Source organism: Capra hircus, chromosome 4, assembly GCF_001704415.2.
Source record: "Capra hircus breed San Clemente chromosome 4, ASM170441v1, whole genome shotgun sequence".
NCBI lineage: Eukaryota > Metazoa > Chordata > Mammalia > Artiodactyla > Bovidae > Capra > Capra hircus.
In genome coordinates, this window is record NC_030811.1 from 17,526,697 (window position 1) to 17,538,246 (window position 11,550).

Consider the following 11,550-nt stretch of genomic DNA (forward strand, 5'->3'; position numbering starts at 1 on the left):
AGCTACTTGACTGCTCTATTAAAGATAGAGGTTTTAAAGAGTGAAAAGTAGATATCAAAGCCACAGTCAGCCCCATAATAGGCATTTTAAAATGCTTATTGAGGGAATTCCTTAGCGGTCCAGTGGTTAGTACTCGGCGCTTTCAATGCTGTTGCCCAGGGCTCAATCCCTGGTTGGCACACAGCACGTGCAAAAAAAACCAAAAACCTTGTTGAAGGAAGAAGGAAAAAAAGAGAGAAAGAAAAATTTAACCTGAGAGCTAAAGAGTGAATCAGAATTAGCCTGAGAAGTGGGGGATAGTTGGGAGAAAGAGCTTTCCATGCATATGGAACAACAGAATGTTGAAAGAGAGCCATGGCTTGTAGAACTGAGTGAATTTCTGTATGGCTAGACCGTCAGATGTAAAGAGAGGAGAAATGAAGCTAAAGAGATTTAGCAAGGGCCAGATCCTAGAGGACTTTGTTAAGTTTAGCTTGAAGGGTTATAAGTTGGAGAGACAAGATCAGATCTGTACATTATGGAATATTAATTGATTGAAGAGCATAATTTGGATTTAGTGAGACCAATTAGGAAGGGCAAAGGTTCAGAGAAAAGATGCAAGACATAAGGTCTCCAATAGGGTAGTAGCAATAGAGGTTCAAGATTCTTAGGAGAGTATTATCTAATTTAGTGATTATTTAACTGAGGATGTGAAGGTAAGGAAGCAGTCTAGAATAACTCAGATTTATGACTTGAGTGATTGAGTAAAAATGTTAGGGAATGCCAGAGAGATTTATGGGGGAATGAGGAGGTTCCATTATAGATGCACTGAATTTGAGATGCCTTTCAGTCATCTAAGTGGTGGTTTCTGGCCACTGGACAGACAGGTTTTTATAACTTGACTGGGGTGGGGGTCATGGACTGGAGTTAGCCTGTTGATAATTAAAGCATTGGAATGGAGGTGATCAACCAGGGAAAGCACATAGAGTATGAGGTTAAAGACCTAGGTCTGCACCCAAGAAACACCAACATATAAGGGATATACAGAAGAGGACACCGAAGACAAATGGCTGGAGTGAGAAGAAAACAATATGTATCATGAAAGCAAAGAGAAAAAAGGAAGGAGTGGTTAATAGTGGCAAATGCTCCTTCAGTTCAGTTCAGTCGCTCAGTCGTGTCCGACTCTGCGACCCCATGAATCACAGCACGCCAGGCCTCCCTGTCCACCACCATCTCCCGGAGTTCACTCAGACTCACGTCCATCGAGTCTGTGATGCCATCCAGCCATCTCATCCTGGGTCGTCCCCTTCTCCTCCTGCCCCCAATCCCTCCCAGCATCAGGGTCTTTTCCAATGAGTCAACTCTTCGCATGAGGTGGCCAAAGTACTGGAGCTTCAGCTTTAGCATCATTCCTTCCAAAGAAATCCCAGGGCTGATCTCCTTCAGAATGGACTGGTTGGATCTCCTTGCAGTCCAAGGGACTCTCAAGAGTCTTCTCCAACACCACAGTTCAAAAGCATCAATTCTTCAGCGCTCAGCTCTCTTCACAGTCCAACTCTCACAACCATACATGACCACAGGAAAAACCATAGCCTTGACTAGACGGACCTTTGTTGGCAAAGTAATGTCTCTGCTTTTGAATATGCTATCTAGGTTGGTCATAACTTTCCTTCCAAGGAGTAAACGTCTTTTAATTTCATGGCTGCAATCACCATCTGCAGTGATTTTGGAGCCCCCAAAAATAAAGTTTGACACTGTTTCCACTGTTTCCCCATCTATTTCCCATGAAGTGATGGGACCGGATGCCATGATCTTTGTTTTCTGAATGTTGAGCTTTAAGCCAACTTTTTCACTCTCCTCTTTCACTTTCATCAAGAGGCTTTTTAGCTCCTCTTCACTTTCTGCCATAAGGGTGGTGTCATCTGCATATCTGATGTTATTGATATTTCTCCCGGCAATCTTGATTCCAGCTTGTGTTTCTTTCAATCCAGCGTTTCTCATGATGTACTCTGCATATAAGTTAAATAAGCAGGGTGACAATATACATCCTTGACATACTCCTTTTCCTATTTGGAACCAGTCTGTTGTTCCATGTTCAGTTCTAACTGTTGCTTCCTGACCTGCATACAGATTTCTGAAGAGGCAGGTTAGGTGGTCTGGTATTCCCATCTCTTTCAGAATTTTCCACAGTTTATTGTGATCCACACAGTCAAAGGCTTTGGCATAGTCAATAAAGCAGAAATAGATGTTTTTCTGGAACTCTGCTTTTTCGATAATCTAGCGGATGTTGGCAATTTGACCTCTGGTTCCTCTGCCTTTTCTAAAACCAGCTTGAACATCTGGAAGTTCTCAGTTCACGTATTGCTGAAGCCTGGCTTGGAGAATTTTGAGCATTACTTTACTAGCATGTGAGATGAGTGCAATTGTGCGGTAGTTAGAGCATTCTTTGGCATTGACTTTCTTTGGAATTGGAATGAAAACTGACCTTTTCCAGTCCTGTGGCCACTGCTGAGTTTTCCAAATTTGCTCAGCAAGATAAGGAATGATCCATTGGGTTTAGTGGATGAAGGCCATTTGTAAACTTGCAAGGCAGTTCTAGTAGGGGAGAAACCAGACTGCAGTGGATTAAGGATGAATGGCCATGAAAAATGTAGAAAATGTCATGAGACAACATAGATTATTAACTTCAAAATCTGTATGCTGAGCCAAAGAAGCCAACTTAAAACAGTACATACATATTATGACTACATTTGTATTAAATACTTGAACAGGCCAAATTAATCTACTGTGACAACAAGCAGGTCAGTGGTTGCATGGGACCAGGTGTAGGGAAGGGGAGATGTCTGCAAAGGGGGGCATAGGGGAACTTTGAAGGGAGGTGAAAATATATGGCTTTACTGGGGTGGTTATTACACAGGTGCATTCATTTGTCATTATTTGTTGACCTGCATATTTATTATATGTAAATTATACCTCAATACAACTTATTTTACAAGTTTAAAAAATATAGAAAGTGAGGACTTCCCTGGTGGTCCAGTGGTTGAGAATCTGCCTGCTGACAGGGGACACAGGTTTGATCCCTGGCCCAGGAAGATTCCACATACTGTGAGACAACTAAGAAGCCCACAACTACTAAAGCCCATGCACCCTAGAACCTGTGCTCTGCACCAAGAGAAGCCACTGGAGTGAGAAGCATGCCGACAACTAAAGAGTGGCTCCCACTCGCCACAGCTAGAGAAAGCCCACATGCAGCAACAAAGACCCAGCACAGCCAAAAATAAATAAAAAAATTTTAATGTAGAAAATGAAAATTCATTCAATTCACTGAATACATTCAATTCATTGAATACATTCAATTTGTTTGCAAAGAGGAACAAGTTAGAAGATAGCAGCTGAAAAAATATTTGAGATAAAGCTGACTACAATTGAGCCTTGAATGACAGGTGTTTGAACTGTGCTGACCCACTTATACCTGGACTTTTTTCAATAGGAAATACTAAAGTACGACCGGATCTGTAGTTGGCTGAATCCACAGATGCAGAACCATGGAGGGCCAGCTGTAGTTATACTCAGAGTTCTGTGTGGAGGGTCAGTGCCCCTAATCCTCCAAATTGTTCAAGGGTCAATTATAGTTGCTTTTAGATGGAACAGCCTTGAACATATCTAAATACTAATAAAATTCAGTGAGAGGAAGCAGTTAAAGCATAGCAGGTAAGAGAAGGAATATGATAAAGTGAAGGAATATGATAAAGGATGAACCACATCAAAAATTAGAATAGTGAGCTAACAAGTGCCCAAACCTCAGGAGTCCCTAGTTTTAGGACATCCAAGTATAGAGAGTTTATTGCCAATACAATTCATATTCCACAATCAGTTCCTTCCATTTTTCATGTTGAGTTCAGTTAATTCTGGTTAGTAAGACCACTGATAAGAGGTACAGGTTGGTTATATATGGACAGAAACGGCCTAATCAAATCATTTAAACCATGGGAAATAATTTATTTCAGAAGACTGGTGGCAATAGGGCTTAGAGAAATTGTTGTTTAGTTGCTAAGTCCTGTCTGACTTTTGACCCCATGGACTGTAGCTCGCCAGGCTCCTCTGTCCATGGGATTTCCCAGGTAAGAATAGTGGAACAGGTTGCCAGTTCCTTCTCCAGGGTGTAGAGAAGGGTTCGTGATAAAAGAATAAGGGTGCAGTGGTTGAAGATGAAAACAAGATTTTCTTTGTCAAGCACTTCGGTACTGTGCAAATGTTTTATGTCAGCATTATTCTCATTTGTTACAACCACCTTGTTGGCATTCTCATTCTACAGAAGAGGGAGCAAGCCCAGGTCAATTAACCTAGCCAAGATCACACACATTATAAAGGTGGGATTAAAGCCTACGTCTGTATTTCAGGCTTCCTCGGTGGCTCAGCAGTAAAGAATCTGCTTGCAGTGCAGGAGCTGAAGATGTGCGTTCAACCCCTGGGTCAGAAAGATCCCCTGGAGAAGGGCATGGCAATCCACTCCAGTATTCTTGCCTGGAGAATCTCATGGACAGAGAAGCCTGGCAGGCTAGTCTATGGGGTCGCAAGGAGCAGGACACAACTGAAGCAACTGAGCATGCACACTATATGATTTCAAACCCATAGTAAGTATTTCTTACCCTGCTATTCAGGGCTTGGGGCTGAGTGGTAAAGAATCCGCCTGCCAAGCAAGAGATACAAGTTTGATTCCTGGCTTGGGAAGATCCCCTGGAAAAGGAAATGGCTACCCACTTCAGTATTCTTGCCTGGGAAACCCCATGGAGAGAAGCCTGCTAAGTTACAGTCCATGGGGTTGAAAAAGAGTCGGACAGGACTTACTGACTAAACAACCCTGTTATACAGTTCTGCCTCAGCTCTCATTCTTTAAAAATGCTATGGGAATTCCCTGGCAGTTCAGTGATTAAGACTTGGCATTTTCACTGCTGTGTGTTGGATTCAATCCCTGGTCGGGGAACTAAGATTCCCACAAGCCGCGTAGCCAAAAAAAAAAAAAAAAAATTATTATATACAGCCGCCTGGGTATGTATTTTAACAAAAGCAATAAAAAGATCAGTCTATCTTAATCCTTTCACTTTCTTCATCTTAGTAAAGTAAAACATCTTAAGATAATAATATACCCAGGTGGCACTAGTGGTAAAGAACCCACCTACCAGGGCAAGGAGATGGAAGAGACGCAGCTTCAATCCCTAGGTAGGGAAGATCTCCTGGAGGAGGAAATGGCAATCCACTCCAGTATTCTTGCCTGGAGAATCCCATGAACAGAGGAGCCTGGCGGGCTACAGTCCATGGGGTCACACAGAGTCAGACACGACTGAAGCAACAGAGCACACATGCACATATGAAATAAAGCAGGGGAGATAGGATATTAAACATTTTTACTTTTTTGATCTGTTCAATTGAATAGATGCTTGGTTTGACTCTTAATACTGTTATTTTAATGTTAATCTCTTAGAAGAAAAAGATGATGTTTTGAAGTACTTTATGAGTGTTTGTTTAGGTTGTACTCCTAGTGAGTAGGACTGAGTCATGCATTCAAAACACTGAATAACTGTCTATGTAAGTCACTGTGGAAGACGCTTTACAGAATACAAAAATGAATGAGGTGTCTTCCTTACTGTAAAGGAGCTGACATTCAGGGAAAAAGAGGTTATATGTCTACAATTATTCCAGAAGAAACTGCAATATACCACAAAGGGGGCACAGGTAAAGAATGATTGGTAGTTCAGAGAATTTTTATTTAAGGAATTCAGGATGTTAGAGGCAAAGGAAACATTTAGGAGTCTAGTTTAATAGTTCAGGCCAGTGATTTCCAGTGCTTGAACCAGGACAGAGATAGTGATGCTAACAGTTCTTGCAGAACTGTTTTCACTCCAAACTTATTGACTGGATGTGGAGAGTGAGAAGAAAAATACAGAATGAAGCCCAAGTTCTTGACTTTTTCAGCCAAGTGCATGGTAGAGTCCCTCACCTTGATAAAGAATTCAAGAGGAAGAGCAATTTGACATGGAGGGTAGAAGGCAGAAGGGGAGATAAGTCAGTGTTCTCATTCCATCACCCTCTCTGGTCTTTCTGCAGCCTGTACTTGAGTGGTGGCCGTGTTCTCATTACCTAAGGGTCAGGCCTAGGGAGGCACTAGCTCTCCACTGTTGTAGCCCATCTCGTTCACCTTAATTCAAACCATATCTTTATATATATACATGCTGCTGCTAAATCACTTCAGTCACGTCCGACTCTGTGCAACCCCATAGAGGGCAGCCCACCAGGCTCCCCCGTCCCTGGGATTCTCCAGGCAGGAACACTGGAGTGGGTTGCCATTTCCATATATATCCCATCGTTAACTCTCCTCAATAACCCTGTTTGAATGTACCATCTGTTTCCTGCCAGAATCTTAACATCGTATTTGTGTACTTTTAAATAAAAGGTACATCTGTATAATTGTTTGTTTATGCATAGGAAACATCTAGAAAGATGCACACCAACTGTCAGCAATTGTAGGATTGGTAATGGGTTTGGAAGAGGGGAAGGAGATATAAGGGAAAAGATGAGAGGGCTTTATTTTATATATCTATACTATTTGAATTTCTTAATAATAGGCTGTATTACTTTTTAAATTGAAAAATAACTAAGAGTTTTCAAAGTAAATCAAGGACATCAATCAGCCTAGTGTAAGAACTTCAGTAAATTCACTGAGAGTAAAGATGAAACCTCCCTGAGAAACACTCAGTCAACAAAATTTCAGAGAAAACCCCTAAACTTTTTTTAAAAAATTTAATGATAAATACATATTGACAGAAATTAGTAAACTCTTGCATGAAGACAGCATCCAAGGAATTTCTCCTTCATGGCTCCCAGCCCTTCCCTCCAGGCTGCTGGGGCAACTTGAGACCCACTAAGCCAGCAGACTCCTCCACTGAGCGCTCACCCTTGCCATGAAATTCCTGATGAAGGGCCACGTGTTCTCGAATGCTGCGTAGCAGGCAGAGATAGGTGGCAGCTTGGAAATGAAGCTCATGCTGGGCTCTGCACAGTTTCTCACTGGTGACCTGGAGAAGTAGCAAGGTCAGATAGTCTATTAACAGCCCATCTGCAGATACAGGAACACTGTATTGAGACAGCGTCATTAAACAAGCATTCTCTAGAATAAAAGTAAACTGCACATAGGAAATACAAACATATGTTTGTGTATACTTAGTACATCTGTAATTTCCACCTGTTAGCTGAAGAATTTTACAAGTTTCACTGAAGCATTTCATTGAGTGTCCTCAAATTTCAATACTGGGAAAAAAAAGTTACCTCATTTCAACATCCTCATTTAACGAATAAGGGATCTAAAGCCCAGAGAGGTTTCATGGTTGGTTAATGCAGAGATGGGGAACTATAGTCAGGTCACTAATCATTAATGTCACCTAAAGAATAAAATACAGAACTTTCTACCCTTCAAAAAATGAAGGACTACTTTATTTTATGTGACTGTGGACTTTGGTTAACATGGCACATGCCTTTCAATGAAAACTAAAAACTTATTTTATCTGAAAAATAGTTTTGTCTTCACCAGTAACAAAATGAAGGTTTTATATATATGAGAATCATATGTTCATATTACATAATTACATATACTCCCTCTCACAATTTACGTTTTCATCTAAAAAATCTATATTCTGATGACCTAAGGTCATCTGAAGCTAGTGATAATTAACTTTAATATTAAGTACATTAGAACAGACTTTACTTGACTAGTTTTATGTTCTGAGGCTGTGATAAAGGGGCAGGAAAAGTGAGAGGGAGGTGTATGCATAGCCTCAAATGACTCAAGGAGCCCTGCCCAAGTGTGGATTAAGCTCTAGGCACCACTGCCTACATACGCTTTTCTTTGACCTTTCTTTACTGGAATATCTAGGTTTGGAATCTGAAAACTAGTATGTCTGATTTAAGATCTGCAGATCATACATATGAAAATATAAGCTGCTCAAAAACAGAATTCATCCGTTTTAATCAATTTAACTTTTATAATTAAAAATTTATGAGATCAACACTAACGTTAAGCATCAACAAAGAGTAATATTCATCTCTTAAGTCTAGTTTGATAGAATTTGAAACAGGAATTCTACATTAGTATAAGACAGCACATAACCAATCTTGATTAAGCTAAGCCTGAATTATGAGGAGAGAAGTGTCAGTAATATAACTTGGTAAATGAACCACCAGAGATCAAGAGATCTAATGAAACAGAAAGCTGTATTTCCCCTATGGCGAAAGGGGAGACCTCTCCCTAATTGAATCCCTTCAGCCTAGAGAAAGGAGACAATAGGCAAAAATGATTACTGAGTTAGCTCTGCTGCTGCTGCTAAGTCGCTTCAGTCGTGTCTGAGTCTGTGCAACCCCACAGACGGCAGCCCACCAGGCACCCCCGTCCCTGGGATTCTCCAGGCAAGAACACTGGAGTGGGTTGCCATGTCCTTCTCCAGAGTTAGCTCTGAGCCAGCAGGAAATAGAAACCATTCCCAATTCCTCTCATGTATTCCAAAGAGTTGTTTCCGGAATATTTAGCATGAATTTTCTCATTTATTCCCAAGGGATTTCACAGCCATTTCCAAGCCTCTCTCAAGGGCAAATAATGTTGCCTCCGTAAGGCATAAACTATAATCTTGTCACATTAAGAATCTTAGAGTGACTTCCTGTTGCATTTACAAGAAAGTTTAAATTCCTGCCTACCTCATCTTCCTCCACTTCATCCACCACACCCTAAGCCTTAGCTGCTCTCAACTGTCAGTTCCTCTACCCTCTTGGCTTTCAGTTGTGCAGCTTCTTGGACTTTTACTAACCCTCATTTACTTGCTAACTCTAATATTCTTCAAGTTCCTGGGTAATAAATTTAATAAATTCCATCCTGTAAAGCCTACCTTTTCTATATACCAGGACTCCAGGGTCTCTACTCCTTTAGCATTTGTTTATTCTAAGTCCTTGGTCAAATGGCTCCTCAGGTGGAATGCAAGCTTCTTAAAAGACAAGACCCATGTGGATCTTACTCATCATTTTTAGTCGAGTTCCTATTAGTACCTAATATTGTGACCTTTCAAAACTTAGTTGAACTTTAGTTCTAACATTTTGCATTCTAACTTCCATGGCTCAGAAAATCGAGTTTAAGATAATGGTTCTCCCCTTTCCACATCTGCTCAGAGGACACCAGGTTTCCTTCACTAAAGCCCAAGCTAATTAGTCAACTTACTTTTGAGATAGATTGCAAATTCTTTCCAACCCAGATCAGTACTCTAAATCTAGTTGGGCTTGTATAGTCCCTGAGTCTCAGCTGCCCCATTTGAAAAAAGATACTATCTTTCATTCCATCCTGCCTATCCGGGGTAAATGGAGTGCTGGAGTGCAGAATTCATAAAGGACTTGTCCAAGGATGATGCATAGAGTCGGACACGACTAAGCGACTGAACCGAACTGAACTGATGGATGTTCATACTTATCTGCTACAGATGGAAAAATTGTTACTTGGTCATACATCACACTAACGTTGTAACTCAACAGTACTACCTCATTAGAGGTGTCTAGTTCAGCTCTACAACGTGTGTGCTCAGTCCTGTCCCACTTTTTGGGAGCCGGTAAGAATGAGCTCCCATTTCCTCCTCCAGGGGCTCTTCCCCACCCAGGAGTTGAACCCGCGTCTCTTCAATTAGCAGGCGGATACTTTACCACTGAGCCAGCTCCAAGTGGCGGTGTAGTCATGCTCTTCAAGTAACTCCCAATATCCCTCGCCCCATCTAGAACTGCTTCTCAGAATAGCTCTCCTAGTGAAGGCGCGTGTTGGATAGATGCTGTGACTAGCAACCCTACACTCATCTTTCTGCTTGTCCCTCTGTTTCTTCCATTTCACTTTCCTCTAACTTTCCCATCCACACAGGCCAAAGACGGCCAGTGGAATCTCCAGGGACGGCTCTACCCCAGGACGACTTTGCTCTCCCCCCGGTCCTTGCTTAGTCCCTGGGCTTAGATCTTAGACCAGGGCCTAGGGCCTGGGTCTGTCTGGAGGAAGCCTGGGCCTCAGAATTAATGTTAAGGCCAGGCAGGCTCCATCCCGCCCAGACGCGACTCCCTCCCTCCCCGGAAAGGGGACGCTGGAGCACCCGGACACAGGCTTCCGTACCCGATGTGCACGGAAAGCTTTGACGAGGTACCGATAGGCCGCGGTGTCGCGATAGGGTCGGCCTGTGGCCGCGTTCAAGTAGCGCAACTCCCGTAGAAGGCCTCGCCAAGTGCGCAGCGGTGACCCTAAGGCCGCCATTTTCCCGTCGTCGGAGTCAGGTGCGGGACGGCGCACTACGACCCCCCTGCTCCCTCACCCTCCGGCCCAGCCGCTCAATGGTAGGGTTGAGACCAGACTGCAGGCTCCCCCTATCGATTGCAGGATAGTGGGATGTCTCACTTCCCTTCTCTGCCGAGCAGCATTAATCGAACGCCGAGCGGCTTCCTAAGGTGTTAAGAGAAAAGCAAACGAAAGCCGAGTGTAACTGAATGGCCTGGAAAAAGCCTGGCGGAGAGAAAGAAGGTCCTGGTTCGTTTCCTTACTGCGTCATGTCAGACGCCATTCGCTGACGGACCACCGCTGAACCTGGAGAAAATGAGGGCATATCGCAAGTGGGTGTCAATTTAAAAATAGAAAACTTTGAGATTTTATTTCTAAAGGGGATATAAAAATTGAACCTATCGGCTTTCCCAAAATCTTAACGAGATTACGGCTCAGAAGGAAATGGAAGTCTATTGATTTTCGCAAACTGTAGCCCCAAACCTAGAAAAACCACGCATACACTTCCCATCGTTAAAAAGTAAAATCAAGTTAGCATATTTCTCTATAATTGTTTAAGAAGGGGAAAAGGCAAAAGTTACTGAAAAGTTCATTTTAAAGGCAAAAAAAACCTTACCACCCCAGATGGGACTCGAACCCACAATCCCTGGCTTAGGAGGCCAATGCCTTATCCATTAGGCCACTGGGGCTTCTGTGAATAACGTGCTCAAACAACGTTTTCAATTTTTTTTCCTTCTTGGTACGTCACGTCAGGGTTTCCTTTTAACCTATCCTAGGAAACCACACTTAGTACCAATAATGGGGGCGAGGCATGCTGGGAGTTGTAGTTCAAGAAACAAAATTCCGCGTTACAGCTCCAAAAGGTTTACCCTCGAAAACAGCCCCGATGCGCCGGACGGAGAACGGGCGCGCGCACGGTTTTGTGTATACATTTCCTACGCGGTCCCCCCGCGCCTGCGCTGAAGCGCACATGCGACGTCGCGGAGCCGAACCCTCTTGGGACGCTGGCTGACTCTTCTAGATTCGCCTCTAGAGTTTCTGTTGCGTTGGGTTTTCTCCGGAAACAGCCGGCCCCTTCCGGTGTTGCGGCTTTCCGGACTTAGATTGCCCTCCATCCTGCCATTAGGTGGCGTTTGTGGCGGTCATTTTCTGTTTCCGGTTGAAACTTTGAGGCCATTTCCGCAGAGTAAGGGGCCAGTTAGAAACGTTTATCTTGCGTTCTGAGTTGGCTG

The 11,550-nt window shown here is 42.9% G+C and overlaps 1 protein-coding gene and 1 non-coding gene across 2 annotated transcripts; both read right to left on the reverse strand.

The window, feature by feature from the left end:
* FMC1 (formation of mitochondrial complex V assembly factor 1 homolog) lies at positions 6,761–10,443 on the reverse strand. The gene is made up of 2 exons (XM_013963528.2): positions 10,160–10,443; positions 6,761–7,052 (listed from the first exon to the last, which is right to left on the reverse strand). Exons 1-2 carry the CDS (start codon positions 10,295–10,297, stop codon positions 6,849–6,851), a joined length of 342 nt encoding a protein of 113 aa, XP_013818982.1. The 5' UTR covers positions 10,298–10,443; the 3' UTR covers positions 6,761–6,848.
* TRNAR-CCU lies at positions 10,935–11,007 on the reverse strand. Its single transcript has one exon. It is a non-coding gene; the product is annotated as a tRNA-Arg (tRNA).

Excerpts from the sequence above, each read along its gene's own strand:
- FMC1 (XM_013963528.2), bottom strand. The coding sequence starts at position 10,297 with ATGGCGGCCTTAGGGTCACCGCTGCGCACTTGGCGAGGCCTTCTACGG. Across the intron at positions 7,053-10,159 it reads AAGCTTTCCGTGCACATCGG|GTCACCAGTGAGAAACTGTG; the intron begins GTACGGAAGCCT and ends CTACTTCTCCAG.